Genomic DNA, 26124 nt, shown 5'->3' with positions numbered 1-26124 from the left:
TCTGACTTTGGTACTGAAACACAGAACACTAATATTCAGAGAGAGAGCTTAGCACCGCTGAAGCCAGCGGCAAAATTCCTGACACATTCAGAACCACCATTAAGCTCACCCAGCCTCACTGCGTTTCTGGATTCATTTTCACCAGACAGCTATTAGCTCTACTTTCTCATCAAGAAATCACAAGATCTCACAAATAGCCATTTAAACACTTTGATCATTAAAACAGAAAAAAGGGGTACGAGGGGAAAAAAAAAAATCACTGACATTTAATTTTTTTTTTCCTTAGGTTGTGATCAAACAAGTATGTTCATTAAACCCAAACCACAACATTTAGGCACTAGCACTGCAGCCAAAAATTATTAATTTTACACCCTACGTGAATACAAATAATTCCAAAAACAAAGTAAAAACCACCTGTCATGCCAGTAATGCATATTTCGTTAATTTCGGAAGCTCAGAACATTAACATTGAGCACATAATAGCAGCATGGCTAACAATCTGAGCCAATCTGTGTTTTAGACCAGAAAAGCACAGTAATACAACACTCCTAAAGATAAAACACATGTTTAAAAGGGCATATGGAACTGTAACAAATGCACTTTTATAATGAAAACGTACCATTACAATGTAATATTAATACATACAATGAGTAAATGGACTTGACATACATTCTGGGGGCGGGAGGAAATCTCGAATGATTATTACTTGGCATACAGCCCCTCCTAGCAGCCACCTCTGTTATGCAGCACCTCTATCGCACACATTCACGTGTTAAAGTGAGAACTGACAGCGTGCGCGACCTTCCAGACTGTGAACTACAATTTTGAAGAATTAAAGCTTGGAATTGATTATTGTTTAAAAGGCATCTTTAATGCATATTTAAACTGATTCTGAAGAGTTTCCCCCTGGTTTATTGGACCTGTGGGTGGCTTCCAGGAAAACACAGATGCTGTAATTCACAGCCCCGAGCCCTCCCACGCAGGCGTTTACAACCAACAGACCAATGTCTGTGCATCTGGAGATACTTCAGAGATAGCGCCTCTTTTCAAATGGCCTCTGACACGGGCTGCCCCGGACATCTAACACCAGCTAACAGCTTATAACACTGTCAGGCATTTCAATACTTTATCGTTCACGTATGTGCACCAGTACGTGTTCAAAGACCAAGGTGTTTAGACTTCTCAGGAGAGGCCTTTGACAAGCAATGCATTGCTGCGCGTGTACGTGCACACACGCGTACGTGTCAAGAGACTGAATTTAACACTTAAGGCGGCAGGCAGCTCGCACCCAAAGAGAATAAGGCCCTGCATTTATCCGCTGAACATGCTGAATGAGCAGCACTAGCATAGAATTTTCCTGGCTTATGTCCCCTGAAGGAAAAATCCTGTAATACCACAGACTGGATGATCTAACACACCCTCTTCAGCTAAAAACGTCCATGACTGCAAGTGACTTAGTGATGGGAACAGGACTACGGGAAACTCTGTGCCTCAGTGAAGACAACAACTTTGCTGACACAAACATCAAGCTTCATTATAGCAGGGGGTTTTGTGGTGTGTATTCACAGCCCTAAAGAGCAGAAAACAGCTTCAAAGAGATGACATGCTGACTGCTGGTGACAAAACCAAAATCCTAAAAAAGAGACGTTTTTAATTGTTCCACCTAGTCCCTGAGCCATTCTGGCACCATTTTTATAAAATGCTGGAAAATAACTCTGATCATTACTTTCAACTTCAAAAGACAAGCTTGCAATTTTAAAATGCAGCTTTTGTGAAATGCTAACAATTCACCACAGAAAGCTCCAATAAATCCTCCCATATATTCATTTACCATTAAAAAGCATACACAACTCAACATCTTGAATTTACATTTACTTTACAAATGTACCCTTTTTTTTTCACTCTAAATTTCAAAATTGGAGAAGGGGATAAGGAATTAGGACTTTACAGAGGAGAAAAAAGAAGAAGAAAACTCCATTTTCATCAGCCACAGAACTGTTAAAAATGTCTGTTTAAAAAACGAGTTCAAACGTTTTGGGTACTACCCTATCCTTTTAATCTTCTTTTCTGCTTCTACACAACCACATCAGAAGGTTTTTCTCAGTCTCCAGAAAAAGCTTGCAATAAAATGACACTTGGCACCTGCATAAATGCCAACAAGCATGGCAGATTTCACATAGATTTCAGATCTTGCAGCTAAAAGATTATTTTGCCGGAAGAACAGGAAGAAATTTCTACCTGCGCATCAGCATTTGCCCTTCCAAGCAGGGTCAACTTATCCTTAAAAAAAAAAAAAAAAGTGCCTAAATACATTCCTAAAGCATATAGCAAATATTTTAACAGTGGCTTCAAGGTTTTCTAAGAAACACCAATTATCAAATTAGTTCCTTGAGCGTGCCTGCACTTATTTGTCTGTCTTGTATAAAGTAGTAAGGATTACTATTCCCATTTTACAGACCGTATCTGAAGGGGAACAATTAAATGGTGACTGCTTTAAAGGCACTGGGGTTTGGAGGTGTAAAAAAAGGGAAGAGATGTGGTGTTGGAGGAGAAAAGGAAAGGCCCTTGAGACAGTACATTGCAGCAGACGTTGCTACATTATCTGAACACTGAATAATGCTGAAAAGGACTGTGTGGTCATGGCCCCTGGCCAGACCTCCTCCTTCCCCGTGGAGACTTTCTAGTGCCCTGAAAAGTATCTGTCCTTGTGTTCATGAACTGTACAGCGTATCCAGGCTGCAAAAATATAGGAGGATGCTGGGGAAAGGTTCTTTGTGTCAATTACAGTATAAATCGGTAACTAAAGGCAATTCTACTGTGGTGACCGTGCTTTCTTTCCTCCTGGAGAGCAACTGTTCACATTTTTTCCCCCTCTCCTGTTAACCACCCCATGGCAGCGCAGCGCTTGATCTTATAATTCTGAATATTGTGATCTTACAGACAACACAAAAGAATCAGAATTAGCACGGTTAACCAGATTCATTAGATTGCTTTGGTTTTGGGAGAATCAAGGATGAAAGCCAAATATGTTTCCATTTGTGGGAAGCAGTGAATACACCTCCTTTGTTTTCCCATGCCAATCACTTGTATCTATTTGGCAGCTTGATATTTGCAAGAGACTATTAAGAGCATGGCTGAATTTAACACTGAACTGAGAGCACCACTCTTGGCTGCTTTATGGTAAAAAAGATACGGTATTTATAACTGCTGCCATTTACTACTGTCCTAAGTAACGAAAGAACAGAAATAAAACCTTAATATTGATGGGAGACAAGTACTGAAATCCTTTAGACCAGCACTAAAATTGAGACCAGATCATTTAAGGAATCAGTGAGAGAAAAAAACCCTCCCTTGTAAAACTAGCAAAAGACATCGCTGCCATAAAAGCGAAGTCCTAACAGAGCTGGGTAAAGAATATTAAATAGCATCTTCAATGTACAGAAATCTGGCCAATTAATCTGAATGAATGCATGAAAGATTTAGTGCTTTTTCCTCACAAGCTAGGAAACCGCCTGGTTCAGTGCCTGGAGCACTTGACGGAGATGCAGAAGCTGAAAGCCAGGACCAGAGTGTCAATGTTAGTTGCTTTATGGTCCCTGGCCAAGCACGTGTCTGTGCATCAGTTTCCAGACATCTAAAATAGAGACAGCATTTGGAACAGTCAGAGGAGAGCTATGATATCTACTTGTAAAACACTTCCCCCTCCTCCCAAAGCCCTGCTTACAAAGACAAACTTTTACATTCACTGTTTAATGAAATCATACAAGTTCCTCACTGCACTGTACACTCACATACACTTTGGAGATCAGAGCCTTTTCAGGCAAGTCTTTCTTTACTTCTGCAGCAAGACATGTCTCAGTCCAATCCCACAGCTCCACATCTCCAGACGAAACACTGACTTTCACAAAAGAAAACATATGATAAATTTCCTCATATTCTTGTTTTCCAAAGTAGTATCTTTGAAATGTGTTGCCAACAACACTTCACTGCCAAATAAACAGGATCAAATAACCAAAGCTATACCACTTCTGTGGTAAAGAATGCAAATCTTATTTATCCAGAGCTATTTTAGAACAGGTAGAGCTCCATCGTGTTTATTACAGAAATATTACCGGCAAAGCAGGTAACAAGAAAAATAAATGAAAACCAGTTACACATTGTGACTAAAACGATCAGTTAGTGAAACTGTTCAAGTTTCCTGAAGACAAGAAATACAGGACACAATAAAAAAAGGTCACCTCTCAAAGACTTTTTGCTTATAAGCCATTAGCTTATTAACTCATTAGGGAATAGACAGGAGTTTTACAGTCGGGACAAACGGATCTCAAAAGCATTATTTCAGCAAAGATGTTATCATTCAGGGTATCTGCAGTTTTTCAAATGTGTACAGACGAATGAGAGATAATTTGCAGTAAGTCATTAAAATGTGTTATCTGAAAGATTTCATGCCTGTCTTTGATCTGCAAAGCGCTTTGCTGGAAAAATTACTAGGAACATCAAAAAGGAATTAGCAGCAGGGTACAAAACACCCAAAAGCTACAGAAATGACATACTTCATCTGAAGGTGCTTATGCAGTGTTACAGGGCTTTAGGAATTATAAACACTAATTAACAGTAAAAAGAATAATCTTTAGACAGTTAACATGATATAATTATGATTTAAGCAATGCATTTGTTTTGTTTACGCAGAGATTAATCTGAAAACACAGAGAAATGACCAACTACTCAGTGTCATCTGAAAACCAGTACCTAGCTAGTTATTTGCTGATCAACCTAAACGTCATTCTGGCAACGAAGATGGAAGTTATTTTGGCAAAATCCTGCAAGTTGGCAAAGGGGTAACTGACTGTAATGGAAGACATTTGGACAAATGTGTTGATACTAGTGCAGGTACAATGGATACCAGCACAGGTAAATATGCTCCTCCTGCAAGAGAGAAGAGTAACATTTTATCTCTTCTCTTCTGTTTAGTAAATATCCAGCTGCTAAGATTATTTAAGAAATAACAAGCATGCAGGCGTGCAAGACACGAACAGTCACCTCTACTTACTGGGGAAGTCCACGCTGGCAGCTCTTCCTGCCGTTTGTACAGACTACAGACACCCACTCCAACTATGGAAATCTGAGATCAGCTCAGGGCACCCTTCCGGTGCTTTGGTCCCAGCTCTTCTCCCTGCGTGCAGTTTCCGACCTTCCCTACTTGTAGCAAATGAAGCCACCAGAAGGGTACCGCTCCTGGCATCCCCTTGAAGCAAACACTCACAAAATGCCTGTGAAGTCCAACGCTGCAGCAGAACGCTGCATTCCTCGGCCCCCAACGCTAGCAGTAAGCAGTGCGGCACTGCACGCAGTAGGAGCTGGAGCTCAGTACCCACTGCACTGACCTTTTAATACCGATACCAGAAGTTGACCGTTAGGGTCAGTCTCTGTGTACCTGGGCTTTCTTGCTAGCATGTACACAAATTAGAACTTCAGTACCCATAATTCCATCAGAAATAAGCTCTAAGGAAGGCAAACGCTGCAATCCTGGACATGCATCAGTATCAGTGCTGACTGCAGCATTTTGCATGGGCGCAGACATGATAAGCCTGAATTTAGTTCATGCCCCATTAGATCTAAAAAATAAAAGGAACTTTATCCAACTCTTTACACTTTCTACAGCATGCATGTTTACACTCACGCTCATTAAATAAAAAAGGATAACCGTCCCATTCAGCTAAACAGAATGTGAAGAATATTTTCAACTCAATTGCCCCAAAAAAGTAAGTCTTTGAATTTTCTTTGGACTGTCTGGATTTTAGTAACACTGTTTGGAACATGAAAGCTGCTTGTTCAAGAGAAGAATACATACAAAAGATGGGTGGCAGTCGAAAGCCATTTTCTCACATAAAAGCAAGATTCCACTAATGAGAGTTAATTGTCTGTTACGCAGACCCTTACAGGACCTGCCTCGTGAGAAATCCCAGCTTGGAAATTACTGCTGTTAGGCTGAGCAGTGCCTCCCCACTTCTAGGCCACATCCAGCAGTAGCTGAGACCCAGCTAGGGCCAAGATCAGCACTTCCACCTGAGGGCAAATCAACGTGGGGTGGATGTACAAAGCCTGGGCTGTGGGAGGCAAACGCATGCAGTTATGGGAGAAGAAAACGGGTCCGAGGTCTGTGTCTGAGGGGAGAGTGTATATTGCAGGAGGTGAGGATGCAGGATGCATTACATTCACGGTCTCCTAGAAGACTGAAAAAAAAAGAAAAATTGTCTTGTGGTCAAGATCACACTGCATATTTGGGTAGACAGAATGGACAGCACATAATAAACTCACATGTTCTAAAAAATAATAAAAAGTTACATACTGTTGTGCAAATTAAATGTATCCTTTTCTGTCAGTAGCTAGACAAATATTTACAGTATTTATATTTTAACCAAAACCTCATGTTGAATGTCCTTCTATTACCCATTTTTTAGCTACTGAACTCCTAAACTGTGTGTAAATGCATATGCATGCACGTTTTTTCTAGCAAGAAATCTATAGGCACGGGTAAGAAAAGAACAGCATTCGTGCCAAGATACAGCACACAGAGCTGAAAAATAAATCCTAAAACATCTGTGACTGTGCAGAGGCAAATTTATCCTCAGGAATGTATGTTTTTAGTTGCTAGGAAAACCATATAGTAACAGCAGTATACATAACCATGTATTTTAGTAGTAGCTGAAAAGACCTAAGAGTCAAATTTTATGGTCTTGAGTCAACCATGGCAACTCATAAAACGTTGTCTAAATCAAGATCACAAGATTTTGCTTAGGGATGAGCATTCCCAAGCTGTGGTCTGTGAAGTCTCAGTAGCAGCCTGCGCGTGGTCTGTGCAAACGTACCGGGCAATGGTATTCTCCACAAGGGCTACCGCTGCATTTCAGCATCAGCACATTTGTGCAGGATGAAATCTGAGGGCTGCTCATGGTATCTGAATGCAAAAAACTGAGCAACACTGCTACAGATCAAGAGTTAATTTCAAATCAATTCAGTGGGAAACACAATGATCTTTTAAAACACTATTAAATGATCCTATTGTTAAACCAGCACCATCCTGACTTTGGTGTTTGAATATTCACTTTGAATGCTCTGGAGGAGACAAAAATTGCAAAGTAAATCATCCAGCCTTTAAGACTGTAGAAGTTTATGTTTGTTGTAGTTTTTGGCAGTAACGAGGGAAAATGCTTTCTAAAAGTACTACTGATTTTCAGCTCAATACTTCCTTGAATGTGTTGACTTAAAGACAAAAAGGGCAATGTTTATGTCCAATTTTTAGAATTATGATAATATGCAGTGATTGGAAATCTGATTATTCCAAAATCACATTTAAGATAGGCTATCAGTAACAGGAAGAAGTACAAGTTGAGCCAGTGTTCATTTAACCACAGCTACAGAGTGCAAGCTTAATAACTGCTCTTTTCATGCAATGCCATTTGCACTACCTTACAAAATATGAAGCCATTCCAGGGACTAAAACTGGAAAATCTGCATTTTGTATGTATGCTAGTGGCATACTGTGTTTCCAAGTACAACATGGCTTACTGTACTGTAGTGTTAGCCAAAGCTTGAGGCCTCAACAAGGTAAAAATAAAATTCACTATGATGTGAGTTCAGAGCTCTTCATTAAAAAAAAAAAAAATTGCAGTTCTACAGTTTCAATTTCACCAAAATAACTGATGGCAAGAAAAAAACCCCTGTGCTTTACCATGCTTTACACTCTTTATCAATGAAATATAGGTTTAGATGTCTTTGAATTTTCTCCATTTAGCAAGGCACCTATCTGATATGACTCTGAAAGGTTTAAGTTGTTTTCACACGTCAGTATTTATTTTTAAAATTTGCCTTTTAGAATTTTTTTTTTCTGCCTGTAACACTAATGAGAAAAACCCATCACAAAATGGAAAAGCAGGAAAGAGATGCTGGTCTGTTAACCTGGTATTTTGAGTATGAAATACCAGCAATAACAGAAAGACAAGACTTGAGGTGATTTGACAGGAACGGCACCATTTGCCAGCACACCACTATCAGCTCTGTAACTGGAGCCAGAACATTTTAAAAAAACCACGTGTAGCCTCACGAGCAATGCATTCTGCACGGTTAGTACTGCAGGTTTGTAGGAGGAAGGCAGGAAAAATGAGAATTCACTTGATTAAAAGCTCTGTTCTTTAAATGAACGTGCCCCAATTCTTGGTGCCTCTCTGGATGGTGTCTGCTTTCTTCACTACCTTGAAATTCTCACATACACTGGCACAACCTAGTGCTTGCGTGCTGCAATAACATGCTGAGCAGGGAAAGTCAGCCCTACACACTACCTACCTCCGTCAGGTCTTTACATACAGCTGCAAATCCTTTGTATATTCAAATCCCTGAGGTCCTTGTATCAGAAAAGAATTTGCTGAGCCTAATTAACAGCACAAACACACTGCGTATGTGTTTCCTCCGTGATTAGAGGCAGAGTCATAACAAGGAATTTAAGTGGGTGAGAGGGTGTTTCTGACTAGCTGTGCCTTTTAACCAGAACCTCTATTATTCTTCTCGCAGTGAGAAAAGAGAAGATGCTGTTATGCCCTCACTGGGGACAGACACCAACTAATATATATCTTAAATCAAATCAGCTACCTTCAGAAAACAGTTACCAGCAGAGACAGCATATGACCAGCTAAGAGATTAAGGGAGAGAGCACGTCTTCGAATGCCTTACCCAGAAAGGAATAGCAAAGACAGGCTCTGGAGTTCATTACTCTTTGTGGGAGGAAGGGTCATTACAGTGAGATCAAGTAAGCAAGGTCCTGGAGAACAAATATTGCAGATTCTTTCCTCTCAAAGGGGAGGAAAGCTCTACCAGCTAACTGGAACGAAGTCTATAGCAAAGCCTTTTAAACAAATACCACCTCCATCCTACAGAACGGAATTAAAGTCTGTAGTTTTTAATTTATTTAACAACAGAGCAGCATTGGAATGATCTTGGTTACGAACCAAAGGGTAGTTCAAACTTTCCTTGGAGGCATTATTATTTTAAGCAGTTTAACATAAAGTGCACTATATAGTAACTGCACACCATATGCTTTCTGTGTTTTGGTGAGAAGAGGCTGCCAGATGGGCTCTGATACTTCTAGCTTGAGGTGTCTGAATGGAAAAGATTAGAAGAAAGAAGTGGTGCCAGGATCACCCTAAACAATTCTGTTTCTTTTCATATGTGGCAAATGTAGTGCTGGCAAGTTCTTTACCAGATGACAAAGATATTAACTAAAAGAAAAGTTGTAAAAGATGCTCAAGAAACTAAGGTATTACAGTCCAATGTCAGTTCTGACAAGCCATGAACATGGAAAATTTGTAACGTAAACTACTGGATGGCTCCTCTCTCTTGTCCTTCTGCCATTCTGCAGGGGAATAATCCACTTGCTTATCTTACAGGCTCTGATTCAGAGATGATAACTAGAACTAAAGGCATTTCCTAGCATCCATAAAGAGAAGATAAAACAGTCAAAAAGCTCATTTAAAGCCTGTAGCTATTTCAACCTTTGCAGCAGTGCTGTATTCAGGTTCAAAGAACAAGCAGATTTGGGAAGGCAAGTGTTTGGGTCGATCTTCTACAAAACAGTTAGGTAGTATGGGAGACCACAAGACATTTTGTAGATAGAATTCTCTGCATTATGACCCAAAGTTCTTTAGTACTTTGCTCTCAGAGACACCACATGGGGGAGCAGATGTGGTCAAGGTATCTAATGTGGTAACAGAGCTCCCCTGCCTTTTTTTAAGAGTTAACCCTGAGGTCCTGGTCAAATTCTACTAGAAAGAAGTTTAGAAATGAGCTTTAAAACAACAACAAAAAACCCCCCAAAACCCTTGATTTTTAATGGGATTCTTATACGTAACTCATTCAGCTAATTCTAAAAATTCCTATTTTGTCTTTTTAACTCCCCCTGGCTTTTTGTTGTGGTACAGCATTCTTCTGGTGCTTTCCCAACTGCTGCCCTGCACACACCTAACAAGTTTATTTCACTTCAAAGAGGACGACTGTTTTGTGGTACCACGAATCCTGCATGCTCACAACTTACTCGAAGAGTCTGTTGCCAATTTTAAGATGCTCTCTTTCATTTCCATACTATCAGCTCTTCACAGTAAAGAGAGTGTTTTCTCCACACTTGAATACCTCAATGTCAGAAAATAATTAGGGTATTCTTGCCCACTACATAAGTTAGTATCCTGCTATACACTATATATATGCACTCTCTCTCTCTCTGTATACATATATATATATATATGCATAAAATGAGCTATGGGAGGACTAAACACTGACACACTGACCTGGCAACTTCAGCTCTACGAAAGAAAGCACTACAAGCAAAATTATAATACCCATGACAAAGCTTCCAAGTACTAGCACCCCTGTGTCTGCAACGACAGCAATACTGCGATCAGAGCTGCTGATACACTGCATGTGAGCGTAACTGTAGAGAGGGGGCACTGAAAGTCAACAAAACAGCCGACAATCTGCTTTCTACTCAACTTACTATGCTTTGGACATGGTAAAAACTTGCCTTGGAGCACTGCACTCTCCAGATGCTCTCACTTTGTATTTCTTTTTGTGACACAACCAAATTATTAGTAAGAGCCTCCTTACCAGAGCATGAACTCCTTGGGAGTCCTTCCAGCAGGGGAAAAAAAACCGCAGTCAGTGTCTAAACAGCATAAACTACTCCTTCGTGGTCAAGAGTAATTTAGTAATTTAGAAACAACTAAACCTTTGGTTTTTCTGCTTTAAAAATCAGATGACTGATGAGAGCTATCCAAGGAAGTAGCCAATTGATTAAATTTCTTTTGGGTCTGATTATTTGCAACACGCTTCACTCACACTCTGGAGAGAGGTTTGAGAGGATCAAGCATTTCAAGCACTGTGAACCGCTGCCAAAGAGGAAAAATGCCCTTTGAGTCTTCTTGTAACTGGATGGAAATCTTTCCTTTTCTATGCAGGACTTGCCAAAATGAGAAGAATGACTGTATGTTCAGCTCTATTAGAAACTGCAGGGCAGGCAGAAAGGTTGATTGAGATGTATATTTCAGTTACCTAAATATGGTATCGGAAATCCCAGTGGATACAAATATCAGCCGACAAACAGCACAAGAAGAGAAAATTAACATCTTAGTTTGCTAAACGCCAATTAGAGAGTGTAACCCTACGAGATGATCTGTAGCAGTTGGGGTTCACAGATTCACATAAAACTTAAATTCAGAATAACACTCTTTCCCACACATCTATATTAGGATTTTATTTACTTATTACCTCCCTGCAATACAGTCACCCTTTTCGCCTCTTAGGAATGAATGCATTTTTGCTTAAGGAAGTTCATAAAAATAAGACTGATAGTAAACCGAGGTTGGGCTGGGGGTTTTTTGCAGTTCTCTTACTGTGTTCAAAACCCATTTACAACTTAAACTTCTTCCTCAGAAAACATTTTATGAGCTCTACTTTGTGCTTGGACCATGTGAAACCATGCTGAAAAACAACATACAGACAAGAATCTGTTTGAGAAATACATTGGTAAACAGAGGCCCACTTAAGGAAACACTCATCCATGTAGGCGTTAGTGAGTGAGGAAAAAGATATCTGGATGAGTATTTAAATAATGGCAGAAAATCCTTAATATACATTAATCAAAACCAGACAGATTATCATTCTGTGTACATGGGGATCAGTTTTTCAACACTGCCCTGAGTTTATACTTTTATTGAAAGGCACATCTCTACTTACTTGGTTAGCTTATGGCCCTTCATTGCTACAAGGAAGTCTCTCACAGTCTCGGGACTCTGGTATCTACAGGGCGTTTTTGAAATGTACTTCAGTGTCTACAACAGTTAGAAAGAAAAGTATACATTATTTCACAGTTAGTATTTGCTTTACCAGCTGTGTATGGAACAAGCCGATTTTAAAAAGTCTCCTCAGTACTACTACAAAAAATTGGAAAAGTCAATTCAGGTTTTAGAGTTTGGATCACTCACACTTTTCTGTCCTCAGTAAGATTATACTGGTATTTGCTGAGGGAGTAAGAAACAAGCAATATGTAACTACAACTTTATGTAAAGGAAATTATATTAGCACTTATCCAAAAAGCCCCAGTGAATTCATTCCGTAAAGACGTGATCCAGCCAGCTCATCACACACCCAGGTGAGAATTACAGCTTTGACTACCCCCTCTGTGGCTCTGGACAGCCATTTATCTGATCTGTTCAAGGCCCGAAGTGGCATGTTGAAGAGTACAGGGGAGCAGCGCGTTTTAGCTCTACTGAAAAAACACCTGCTCTTTGTGAGAGATGTCTGGTTTTTTGGTTTGAAATAGTCTCTTGTGATCAACACAAATACAGCTGTGCTGAACAGATTTACTTTTCCTCTTAAAACCAACACACATTTACAGATTCAAAGGTAGTTGAAAGAAGGACCAAGATATGGGGTTTGGGGGTTTTTTGGTGGTGTTTAGTTTCTGTTGTTTTGCTTAGTTTTCTGTTTTTTAAAAGGTAGTAACACTTCGGAAAAGTTGAATACTATTCATCCTTAAAATCATGCTACCTTCTGCCAAGTCTTCATGTGCTCAGTGCCAGGGATATTCTCACTACCAACCCATAAATAGCTCATTAAGCTCTCCAATCTATGGTTGTTTTCATCCTTTATATGCATATTTGGCAATGCTTTCTTAGAGTTCATAGAAGCAGGTTAGGTTGCCATGAAAATCTGCAAGAATACTGTAGTATTGGAAACATTTATCTGACTTGAGACAACTTATCTTTGCTCCATTTTTTGAAATGTAACACCTACCAACCTCAGCTAACTTTTGCAGCAGATGTTACTTCTGCTTGCTTTATTTAAAACAACACACCTAGCGGACAGATAATACGTAATGCAAGTTGAGCAGAGTAAAAAAAGCAGTTGTTGATAAAAAAACCCACACAGATTCCAGTCTTTTCACTGGAAGTAGCTTAGAATCCTGCTGAATGTTGCTTGGATTAGACCCCAAAATGAAGAGTTGGAAGCAATGAGCGTCAATGGAAAAGTCAAGGAAATCCTTGCATTGTCTGCATTGGGTGCATCAGCAACTAAGGATTTAAAAGAGTATTGTCAATGCTTGTTTTGAATTAAGGATGAAAATCTTCATCTGTTGATACCGCATAGCTATACATAAAGCTTAAAAGTATCAATACAACTGACTCATGATGCACTAACTGGATTGCAAATACACTCATGTGGTAAGACACCAAATGCACAGATTACCTGTAATAATAATAAAAAACTATAAAATTCTATATGATACTCTGAGTTTCTTGCTCAGAAAATCTTTAAACTATTTGTATTTGAATAGTCAGAAGCCAAAAAAGCTGAATCAGTATTCACAGAGCAGAAGATAACAAATACTGGGGAAAAAATGAGCTACAAGACCAGTATGGCAAATAAGAAAATATGCAAATGTATTTTCCATTTATTTCCACTAAAATCTGTTATAATTTTAAAATGCTAGGTAAAGGAAAACAGACCTCTACAACATAGGATAATTCATTCTAGTTAACAGAGAGTACTGATGAAATATAAATCACTGGTATCCTTAAGGACCAGTTTCATTGGACTACTGAGAAATTTATTTAAAAGCACAGTAAGGTGTTAGATAACCCTCCTTTCTGCAAGCCCTGCCTGACCTTTTCAGATAAAATGAAGCTGTTATTCACCAATCATGACTGAAATGAAATCATCATATTGTCATGTAATAAAATTCTTTAATAGGAGTTAATTTCTTTTGAAGTTTAGTCTCTTTTTTGGGCCATTTCAAATCAATTAAATGCCAGACATACAGCAAAACATAGTTCCAGTTTCGCAAGCTTCATTTGGCTATTTCACTACCAATGGATACAAGCCCGCACAGAGCTCACGAAGACATACTCAGCATGAACAAAGACAATCCTGTAAGATCAAATTCTGGTTTTCTTTCAGTGAAATTTGGAGAAAATACACCTAGCGTTTACACCAGCTTCACTGCATGCACAAAAACGAGCATCCTATAAGTATTTAACATGTAGCAATGTAACAAGGCAATTAAAGCTTCAGGGTGCATTCTGACAAAATGTACTTCCAGGACCTTTCTCAGCTGTTTCAAAGAGGTACAGGAAGAGACTGTTAGTCTCCACAAAGATTTAAATTAGATTTTTTGTAAGCCCCTATTCTGCTGAATATGAGGATTAGGAATTACAGCTCTATACCTTTTCAAACAAAGCCAGAACTAAAACAAAAACAAAGCCTACGCCAAATCTTATTCACATGAGTAATTTCACTGCTCAACAGAATTATGCATCCAAGCAAGGCAAACTGCTTTCAACTCACTGCCAATCGTGGTGCTACTCATGCAATTCTCTCACACAGACACAACAGGTCATACTGCAAGTCTGTTATGAAGTTGCTAATCTGAGTTATTTCAAATGTTAAATATTTGTATTATACAATTTTTAAAGTTCTTCCTAGCAACAGATTAAACATTTATTACTAATTTAGCATCCAACTGATGCTGCTACCTGTACATGTGATTTTGTTATTCTTTTGACCAAAAAAAAATAATCTGTTTTAGTTGGAAATTATAGGTTTCATTCTGTTAATTAAAAAGTACCACATGTGGTCTGTGCCTTAGCCTGGAAATAAATATTACACAGTATCATCAATTCATCAGATGATAGCAAATTCTGCCTTGAGTCTTAAAAAGATAGAATATTTGGAATTAAAAAAAATCAAAACTGACAGTTAAAAAACAGGTAGGGTTTTTTTTTATTCTTTTTGTGATAGATTTTAATAAGAGCAGCTGCATGCCTCTGCCTTGACAGCACAGTTAGCCTACAACCTCAATAAACTGACCACGGGACAGTGGCAAATAAAATATTTTACTGTGCCTTTTAATATGGGAAATTTGATACAAAATTATTAATATACAGCCCAAAGGATGTGAATTACTTCAGCCTGGGCTAATTTGCAAAGGATTTTCACAGAGCTACTCACTTCATACATGATTGTGTTCAGATTCTGCTGACCAGAGCTCTGCTTGTTTTTTCCACTCTCTTTGCGCTGCTGCTTAAGATCAGTAAGTAACTGGAACACCTGGGGACAAAATAGAGTGTTTTAGACCATTTCAGACTATTTTTCCTAAAACTATTACAGCATTAAAACATAAATGAACAACGCAAAATCCTATCACCCAAACAACAAAAAACATGCGGCTTCTTTGGTGAACACATCAGCAACTGAAATGAAAAATGTTTAAGCACCAGAATGATGAATAGGTATGTACACTGTTTTTTAAAAATTGTAACTATTTTAAACAGATTTTCAGCATTTGTTAAGTGATAACTAAGAGCCCCAAAGGAGAAGCTGCCAGGATGAATCTATCCTACTTGTTTATCTTATGTCCTGAACAGAGTTGGGTCATACCCTGCTGTACTGGCACAGAGCTCCCATTTAAATACAAGTGATGCTTGAAGCAAAATGTCACACAAGTTTATGGTCCTACTGGATTTGTTATGACAGATGTACCTATAATATTAGAATGGATATAGATTCTGTCTCACAGAGATGCAATTCTACATTACCTGCAAAAAAAGTAAACTCTACAACTGTCACACTGCCAGGAATCAACTAAATAAAGGCTTGACCTATAGATGTTCCTGAGATTAGTGTTTCTATTGTAAATTCAAGTGGAATTATTCATAGTAGTAGATATTACAGTGACCAGCATAGTGTCATGGTATGTTAAGCCACAAAGATTAAATTAGCTCCCTATTTCATCACAACAAGGTAATAGAAGCAGACATTCCTGAAAAAGAATGTAATAAAGCTGTCTTCACATTTATGATGCAGTGAATATTAATGTAGGCCTGAGATCCAGAGGGTAGGTCTAACGGCAAGGAAGACATTTTGATTTTTGCAACTGTGCTTTGTCAAATCTGTTGCAACACAACATCTTTATTCATCACAGCTAGATACGCAGCACGCTGTTGAGACAGCATCACAATTACTCTTTTATTCCCATATTCAATTACATTTGGTTGAAATTTCTTCAGATGTCTTGCTTCAGGCTTTACGGTATATCCAGAGCCAATAACCACAGCAAAGTAACAGACTACTACTTACTGTTCATTCCCTAATTTTTAACTAGCTCCATTCAAGATCCAGATCCAATGGCATTATAAACTGACAAATCCATAGAAATAAAATACAAATATTCCTAGGCAGTGAGAAATAAGAACATTACCACCTATGAATCCTGCAATTACTTTATACTGCATCTTCTATGAAAAAGGAGCATCTTGCGTATCAACCACCAGTAGTCAACCCTCACTTCAAAGCCAAAACTGAAGCTATGAACTTTTAACTAAAAAATATTTGAAGAAAATATAGCCTGTGACAATGAGATACAAAACGACAACTCCAAACTCACAGAATAAATGTAGGCATAGGCCATACAATGTGTCAGTCCTGAATGCTCCTTTCAAACACTACTTTCTGTGCAAAAATATTACCTCAGTAAAGAGAATGTTAGCTATGCCAGTCAAACTGCAACTGGGAAGAGGAGCAAACAGAAAGAGATCAGTAGCTTTAGGGGAATCAGTGCTTTGAAGAGCAGTGAAAAGCCATGCCCCAAAAGCCTATAGCTGCAGACACTGCAAATCCTTCCTGCAAAGAATCAAAAAGCTGCATGCATGACAACTGCTGTGAAAGGGAAATGAGAAATAAGCACTCTCATCAGTAACCTCGTTTTCCACTTCCTTTTGCTCTTTTTCAATACACATGGTACATTCACCAACAGAAAGACTCAGCTGAAGAAAGTTCTGACTGCAGAGCATGAAGAGCAGATTCTGCAATTCTCCCTATTCTGGACCATACCTTTAGGACAGCTATAGATTTTTACATAATATGACTGACACCACTACTTGAACCTCGGCAGGCAGTAATACCTAGATTCCAACAAATATCCCAGCATATGAAGAAGGAGGAAGCAGAGATGATTTTGCAATAAATAATCTCTGAAATACTTGCTATTTTCTGTACTGCAATAGTACGTTTGTAACAACTGGCACCTAATATTAGCTTGGCTGACATATTATCATCTATTTCTTAGGCAAGACAGTGCCTTCCAAGTACCTCATTAAAGCTCTTCTAACAGTCACCAGACGGTTGCTCTGTTGTACACAGACAGATGCAGCTCAAGATAAAATATTTCAAGATTTATTTCAGAACAGGATGAAACAGCTGTGCAACAATCAAGCTTCAGCAATAAAACAATATAAACAAAGCACTTGGGTTATTAAAACCATTCAAAAAGTTACATTCATAAACAAAGCACTGAAATCCTTCCATTACCTGGCTGAAGTTAAAGCAACAAGAACATAACATTTCTTTCTACCTTACTAAAAAAAAATAGCTTTACTCAGGAGAGAGGAAAGTGTTTCAGAACTTATCTAGACTAGAAAATAAGATTATGTTATTTGTATGCCAATATTCATTGTTTATGATAGTGCACTGTAGCTTCCCCACGACACCAGATCAAGGGATATCACTGGTTTCTATGAGTGTTTATCCTGAGTATCAGCAAACTGCCTCAGGCTTACTATAACCTAACCTGCTTTGGAAACACCTCATGATCTTTAAAAAAATACTGTCAGGCACTCAGAGGTGTAAGACTGCATTTCCAGTACCACTGGCTTTAATACAACCATGCATTAATGAGTTACAGGTTCTCAGATGATACTGCACATCACAAGGTTAAACATGAAACATTGATTCTAGCAGCAGCCATCTGTGAAAAATGTTTGATTTTTTTTCTGTGAGTTTTATTTGCACTATTAAAGAGACTCCAGCAATCAGTGTGTCACACACTTGGTGGTACATCAGCTTAGCATAAGATAAAATTAAAAAAAAAATATTTTGGACATTGCTGCCCAGTTACAGAGGTGTCAGCATTCCTGATCTGGGATATGATGCACCACACATCATCCAAAGCACCAGTGAATCCAGCACTTGCCCAAATAGACGAGTGTTTAAAGATGTGGAGAATCAAGACCTACGTAACAAACCACCATACGCAACAAGATTCAACAAACTAAGCACGCAGCAACAGTGTAAATACAAAAAGGCTGAAGTTAAAGTTACTGACATTCTGAAGATCTGCTCCTCATCTATTTGAAAAACTTATCTGTATCTGGCTTTATAGATTCAGGACCAACCAAATAATAATACAGTACCCATTAGTAGTGAAAACTAGTAATCTTCTAGAAGACTAGATTTTTTTTAAAAAGCTTTTTTTTTAATAACAAATCAAATGGAGGGGGTGGAAACCACAAACATTGCCAATGGCAATCTTCAACTTCTAAAGAAGTACACAAGTGACTGATTACAGATTTAAAAGGCTGGTTTAAAACTTACCTCAAAGTTACTTAGCAATGCAGCATTTGCATCTTTCCTAAAAGAAAAAATGAAAATCATTAATTTATGTTCCAAATGAAACGGCCCAAAATTTTCCTTTGCTGAGTCATGCAGACTCCAAATGCATAGATGCTATTTCCATAAAGTTTAAAAAGAAAAAAAATCATAATGAAATATATTTTTGGTGATTCTACAATTACCAAGTTGTTGCCACCTCTGGAAAATATTCTTCCCTATTGCTAGTACAATTATTACATAAATACACAGTATATTTTGCACAATTTGCCCCATATATCACAATACACAAACAACATAATCTTTTTACTCAGCCACGCTATTTCATTCGCTCACCCAATTTTGCAAACGAAAACCAAATTGCCTTGCCCCTTCCTCTGGTTTTATTAAAGACTGACAGGAAAAATCACTCAGATTAAACACATTGTTTCTTTATTAGTCAAGAGTAAAGAAAAAGAAAATACAATTACTATTTTAGTACAAGGCACATATGTGTGTAGAGATACAGATATGGCACTACATTTACACATACTGTACTGAGTAAAAAAAATCGGATTGCATTTCCTCTTTATTTATTCTTTGACTCTTTATGTGGCTACTCCTTTATTAGTGGGGCAAGGCAGAGTTTCCCATTTTCCACCAGCCAAACACTTCCCCACTAATTCTGTCTCAATTAAGCAAGAATCGTTATCCACCACTGGTAGGCTACATGCACTCAAGCACATGTTTAGACTAATCACACCTCTGTTACTACCGGATACTGTAATTTTATATTTTTAAATAAAAAAAGGGAGAAAAACTAACGCAGAACATCCTATATTCCCCAAACAACACATTCTGCTGAGCAGCCAATAGCCACAACAACAGAAAGTTTCCATACAAAACGAAAAAAAGGCCTCTCAGGTCTGTGGCAGTAGCTTATGAAAAAAAAAAAGAAAAAAAAGGTACAATGTATTGTTAAGCACTGTCAACTGTTTGAATAGAACTGTCACGTTCATCACTTTCAAATCAGTTAAATGCGTCCACAAACTTCCACAGGTTCTATCATTGTTTTTAAATGAAAAGGACCTTCTAAAATACGCTGAGATGAACTTCAACTTCCATTTCGCTGACTCGAGTGAAACTTCAGCAAGTGAGCTCACACATGCATTAGTTTTCATTCATGTTTTACAAACCATATAGCTTTTGTTGCTAGGTAAATGCAATTCTTCAGAATGTTTGCATTCGGGCTATCACTACAGAAATCCCTATGGATCAAAGACATTCTTTGTTAGAAATAATAATGCCACAGAAGAATTATATAGGGAATGATTCTGTTAAATAAGTGAAAGGGTCATATAGACTAAATACATTACTATGTAAATGAGTCTGTGAAATCTATCTGAAGTTAAATTATTGAAGACAATTGCTTCTTTTAAAATTCAAAACCATTTTTTCAAAATTCAAAACCATATTTCAAAACCTTTTTATCTAACAATGAATATCTGATTAGTCAGTCTCAAATCTTTGACATTTGTTGTGCTGAATTATAAACTGATAAACAAGTTTCAAAAACTTCTGCAGAACTTACAAAGTAGAAATACAACTTTCTTCAATCCTAACTCTTGTGAATCAACTATCAATTTTACATTCAGAAACCAAGAAATTATAAACAGTTAATTCAATGTATATTTTTAAATAGTCAACTAAACAGTATGCTTAATTTTTATGAGATTAAGTCAAACAGAAAGGAAAAAAATGTCACGTTAACACCAGCACATAAACACTTTTGGGAATCTTTAAATAGGTAATATTTGCCCAAAGTTTATCCAAACCAAAACATTACTGAGGTCTTCTGCATGTATCATCACTTTATGGCATCACAGCTCTAAAAATATCACCGACACTTCATGTTTTTAAATCTACTGCCTAAAGTATGTCACATATTTAAATCACATTTTCTAGAGGGGTCTGTTCTTTAGTAACAGACACTTCTGACATGGCAAGAACTTGGGAGTTTTCTTAGTTGCAGAGCTTCCCCCTATGAAGGCTCTCAGGCAGGAGGTACAAGATTAAGAATGTTAGTTCCGACAGCAATTCAAGTGCAAAATGCACCAAGGTGTTCCATTCCACTGCAAGGGACACCCACCCATCGCTCAGGACTTCAGCCCCCACGCCTTCTACCTCTGGTGCACCTTCCCCTTCGTTCTAGAACGGGTAGCACCAGCAAAATACGCTGGGCTACTCAAGGTAATAAAAAACAAGTGGATGTATAAGCAGCACCACAGACTTACTACTAATAGTATGAGAAGCATCTTTTTCAGCAGGGCAAATCCTATCCTTCCTCACATGCAACAGCAACTTTGAGCCTGTGTACACGTTTCACGGCCTGCTCGCTTCCCTGCGGGCTGCTACTCATTTTAAGGCTAATGTAATGCAAACCTGTATTTCAATGGATGCCTCTTACTTGGTATCTGCTTTTGAATTTTCCATATAGAAGATTTCATTATAATATACATAATAGTATATAAGATTTAATGGTAATAAAGCATCTGTGGATAACACGAACTGCGATAGCTCAGCTGACTTTGGTGGATGCTGACATACATCCCACGCATTTAGAAGCCAGCGCCGCGTACACGTATGTAACCACACAACGTAACGGGCTCCGCAGAACTCACGAGAATGAGTTCCTAAGCTTCAGAATAGGTCAAATCCTATTGTTCTGTGCTCAGGTGATGCTTACAAGACAGAAACGCACAAAGTGCTGTCAGTGTAGGAATGCAACAAAACTTGCTGCCTGGGAGAGCAGGCTGGCTGGTGTAGCCGCCGTGAACAGCAGCTGGCCAAAACTTCGACTCGCCTCTTGCACTTGCAGCTGCTGGAGCACACCCATGAGGTTTTCTCCTTCTCCAGCATATTCAGCTCCTACAACCAGTCCTTTACCTGACGCCCACAGGAATAACTCTCTCCTCTGCAGCAGAGGATTCGCATCTCACCTCTCCTGGGGCAGAATGGAAAATGGAGCATGAGGACACAGGAGGGGCAGGGGAGATGGGGACAGAGAGCAGGATTCAAGCTTTTTTGACCATTTTTTTGACCGTTCCTTTTGCCCAAACAGATGCTTCAGCAAGATTTTTAAAGGAAGCAAAAAAAACCCCTCACCTTCTCATTGTTCAGTTCAGAATGCGTGAATACACTGCTGATTACGGGGGCGTTTAAGCCCCGATGCAGAACCCCATACGCCGCTGGCAGGCCCGTACAGCTACACCCCGACTACACAAACACCCCGGTCAGGCCCGTATAGATGCATCCCCCACACGTACCACGGGCAGGCCCGTATAGGCGCATCCCCCACACACACTGCACGCGGGCCCCTATAGGCGCATCCCCCACACACACTGCACGCGGGCCCCTATAGGCGCATCCCCCACACACACTGCACGCGGGCCCCTATAGGCGCATCCCCCACACACACTGCACGCGGGCCCCTATAGGCGCATCCCCCACACACACTGCACGCGGGCCCCTATAGGCGCATCCCCCACACACACTGCACACGGGCCCCTATAGGCGCATCCCTCACACACACTGCACGCGGGCCCCTATAGGCGCATCCCTCACACACACTGCACGCGGGCCCCTATAGGCGCATCCCTCACACACACTGCACGCGGGCCCCTATAGGCGCATCCCCCACACACACTGCACGCGGGCCCCTATAGGCGCATCCCTCACACACACTGCACGCGGGCCCCTATAGGCGCATCCCTCACACACACTGCACGCGGGCCCCTATAGGCGCATCCCCCACACACACTGCACGCGGGCCCCTATAGGCGCATCCCCCACACACACTGCACGCGGGCCCCTATAGGCGCATCCCCCACACACACTGCACACGGGCCCCTATAGGCGCATCCCTCACACACACTGCACGCGGGCCCCTATAGGCGCATCCCCCACACACACTGCACACGGGCCCCTATAGGCGCATCCCTCACACACACTGCACGCGGGCCCCTATAGGCGCATCCCTCACACACACTGCACGCGGGCCCCTATAGGCGCATCCCCCACACACACTGCACGCGGGCCCCTATAGGCGCATCCCCCACACACACTGCACGCGGGCCCCTATAGGCGCATCCCCCACACACACTGCACGCGGGCCCCTATAGGCGCATCCCCCACACGTACCACAGGCAGGCCCGTATGGATATCCCCCCCAGCCCTTAGCACCCGCTGCCGCCGCGGAAGGTCGCGGTCAGGCGCTCAGGCCCCCGCCCTTCCCGCCGCTCCTTACACCTCCATCTTGTCCGCGCCGCGCTCGGCCGCCGCCGCACCTCGGGCCTTCCCCTCCCGGAGCGGCGGCGAGGGGAGGGGGGAAGGTGGCGTTGAGTTAAAGGAGGTTTTAGCGGAACGGGGCGGAAGCGGAAAAGGAAGGAGAAATACGAAGTGGGGGAGGGGGAGAAACCCAACCGAAAAACTCGAAAAGAATCTGCTGCATTGGCCGGGAATCGAACCCGGGCCTCCCGCGTGGCAGGCGAGAATTCTACCACTGAACCACCAATGCCGGCGACAAAGGCTCTTTCCCGCCCCCTGGGTTGTAACTGGGGCGCGCGGGAAGCTGCAAAAGCGCTACCCGCAGCAGAACATGTTCCGGAAACCTCGGATTCTGACAACTAGCCACTGTTAAGTATGACAAGGGGAGTATTGTAGAGGTCCTTCCAAATCAAATCTCTAGTCATGTGCACACAGAGCAGTGTAAGGCTGAGCTACATGTGTAACACTTCTATCATCTTTCAAAGTACCCATACATGCATCTTACCAAGCTCACCAGCATCATGTCTTTTCCTATCATCACTGTGATTCTTTCCCATTTGACCTCTGTACTATTAAGTTTTGCAAGAGCCCCTTTTCATTCTCAAGAAAACTGAAGACACATCATTGAGTGCAAATAGCTGGAAGTCCCAATGGCTACAGCAAGCAAAATTGTCTGGCTCAGAGACTGAGTGCCAGGGGAACATTCATTAATTTATTTTGCCGTTATATCTGAGGCAAAAGTTTATGTGCAAAACCAACAACACTAACTCCCTATGGAGTCACAGACACATGCACTTGCTTGTTTGCAGCAGGGTTGTAAGAGCAATTTAGGGAACCAAATGAGTTAGACTTGTACTCGCACCTCCATCTTGCAATACTAGCACAAAATCTGCCAGTCACTTTTCTCTCCAGAATCAAGCCAGAAGAAAGTCCACTCCCACTTTTGGGACTTTGCTTCTCCTTGGGAGGCTGCAGGCCCTAAGCCAATTCTGAATAACGTGAACAAACTGCAGTGCCTCAGGAGCAGTCTTCAGTGCCAGGACAGTAGGCACCAAACAGCTCCTAGCTCTCCAGGAACCAGCGTCATCGGATACCTAGGTGCTGGGCAAAGTTTAAAAGGGCACTGCAAAGCTTTTTCAGCTCTTTTCGGTTGAAGACCCCTGAAAAAGTTTAAGTGGACCCATGGGCCCCATCACACACAGACTGTAGCACAGATAGCAATTCATTTATGCTCCAAAATAATCTGTCATGGGGTCCTATGGAAAAAGAGCCAGGAGAAAGGTCTTCAGACCGCACACTGAAAGCCATTGGTCCGACTCAGTGGATAGGATGTAATGGATGCTGTGCTTTTTCATGTCAGGATTAACTGACCTTGTAAGCTGGCCAAAACCGGCACAGCAAATGCTCTGTAACTTCTCTGCCATGTTTCAAACCCTGCACGCGAAACTGCCTGTACACCAGCTCCCAGCCAGACTAAAGCGAATAAAAGAAGTGAAAGGATGTCAGCTTCCATTTGAAAAGATGATATTTCCAGACTATCAGACTTTGGAGTTTTGTTCCAGAAATCTACTAATCCTTGCCTGCCTCCCATCACTCTTTTTAGATATGGGTTCAGAATCTTCAGCATATTAATTTTATTTCTCCTTTGCATCTCCTCTTTATATCTCTCCCCCAGCATCAATTTATCACCTTGATTGTCACTGTTTCATTCCAGACCTTTGCTGATATACTTTTTTACAATCTGTGATGATGATGCCTGATCCCAGCAGCTGGGATGAACAAGCAAAATACAAATGCCTCTTTCAACAGCTTTCAATTTTTTTTTCTAATACAGATATTCTGCCTAAATATTTTCCAGTGGAGACATATAGCCTGTCAGGGTGTAAATACATATATAGACCAGCTACAGGTCCACTAACATCATGGAAGGGAGAAGGGGAATATCTAAGAGAGAACTCACTACCCTTACAAACAACTTTTCAGGAGATGAGGTGATTAGCTCAGTTCACTTTGTTATTAACTGCTGCACGTTACGTGTTAGACGGTTGCTAACAGATGCTACACCATCCATAGGGAATGCAGACATAGGTTTTTCTAAATGTGCTTAGCATGTCAACATTTTAAGCATTGGCTTGTGATTGTTACCACTAAGGCTTGGGGAGAGAGGGGCCTCGGTATTAACTATTGAAAGCAGGGGGCCTAGTAATTGCTATTGAAAGCAGATCTGCGGGGTATTTGTATTCTTTGTCATGAAAGATGTTTACTGTATTCAGCATTTTGCTGATCACCCTATAGTGTCTTTTTTTCTTTTACATTCAAAATTCATTAAACAAAGTTGTTTTTTTTTACAAAACATGTCAGCACCGTTTCACATCAGTCTAGCTGACAGTGCATTTGACTAGCACTTTCAGCCCATAGGGCTTTTTTTCTTTTTCTAAACCAAAATGACAGTTAAAAAAGAACATTTTTAAAGAAGGTGCACTGTAGCAGTTATGCCATCCTTTTTCTTCACTGGACTCGGTTATGAACATAAGTCCTACATGAAAAGTGTATTTCTAGAAACCACAAAAGCACTCCTTCAGAGCTGCACTCCCCAAGCATTGCACTCTCCTGACAAAAAATGCACTCTGAGAGAAATAGTAAGGCTGTGACTGATTACAAAAGAAAGTATAAATAAAGGTCAAATCTTTGAGAACATCAAAATATATTTAACTAAACTTCTCCATTCTGCAAAATGGGCAATTTACTCTCTAGTACTACCTCACTGTACACCAGCCTGGAAAAGGGTGTGGCTGGGAACACTGATGTATGAACGATGTGCTGTTCACTGTGCCAGAAGGGTAAATAAGTGGAAAGCCTTTCCCTCAGACCTTCCTTGGTATTTGACTGTGGGGTGGGGATTTTGGGGGCTAATCTTTCTATTTCACTAAGGCAAATTAAATACTGAAAGAAGATGATGGAAGCGGAGAGCCATCCAAGCCAGAACAGAGAAGATAGTAATGAGAATACATTTCAGTGTGTGTTAGAAAGCCTATTTTGCAATGCTGTTTCACTGTTTTCCCTTCAAAAAAGTTCAACTCTCCAGCTCCAATGATCTTTAAGAAATCCTATTTCTTCAATGTTGATTTTTATATTAATGACTTCTGCTTGGATTTACAGTTTCAATTCTACTTTTATTACAAAAATATCACTCCATATTCTACATTGCTTATTATACAGAAAGGATAGTTATTGCCTGTTTAATCTAAAAATGGGAAAAGAGAGAATTGATAATCTCCTAGATACCAACTGGGACAGGAGTTAAGCAGCATTCTGCAAGCAAACCAATCCCTA

General features: G+C 40.3%; 1 protein-coding gene and 1 non-coding gene across 8 annotated transcripts in view; both read right to left on the bottom strand.

Annotated features, from left to right (window-relative positions):
* Positions 1 to 26124, bottom strand: part of CRCP (CGRP receptor component) — a 38531-nt gene that overhangs the window by 10854 nt on the left and 1553 nt on the right. Inside the window, exons 2-5 of one of the 7 annotated variants that reach the window (XM_064468272.1) lie at positions 18472 to 18508; positions 15052 to 15150; positions 12592 to 13115; positions 11779 to 11873 (exon numbers count right to left, since the gene is read on the bottom strand). In XM_064468272.1, the coding sequence (XP_064324342.1) occupies positions 11779 to 11873; positions 12592 to 12726 (230 nt within the window). In that variant the 5' untranslated portion in view covers positions 12727 to 13115; positions 15052 to 15150; positions 18472 to 18508. Of the gene's footprint in view, positions 1 to 11778; positions 11874 to 12591; positions 13116 to 15051; positions 15151 to 18471; positions 18509 to 19554; positions 19676 to 21328; positions 21532 to 21630; positions 21827 to 22771; positions 22915 to 26124 lie in introns of those variants that run through there. The other 6 variants (XM_064468270.1, XM_064468271.1, XM_064468269.1 and 3 more) reach the window with 6 other exon arrangements.
* On the bottom strand, positions 22971 to 23041 carry TRNAG-GCC (transfer RNA glycine (anticodon GCC)). Its single transcript has one exon. It is a non-coding gene; the product is annotated as a tRNA-Gly (tRNA).

Source organism: Phalacrocorax carbo, chromosome 17 (assembly GCF_963921805.1).
Source record: "Phalacrocorax carbo chromosome 17, bPhaCar2.1, whole genome shotgun sequence".
NCBI classification, from domain to species: domain Eukaryota; kingdom Metazoa; phylum Chordata; class Aves; order Suliformes; family Phalacrocoracidae; genus Phalacrocorax; species Phalacrocorax carbo.
The sequence above is the reverse complement of the archived record's forward strand: the minus strand, read 5'-3'. Positions and strand labels throughout refer to the sequence as shown.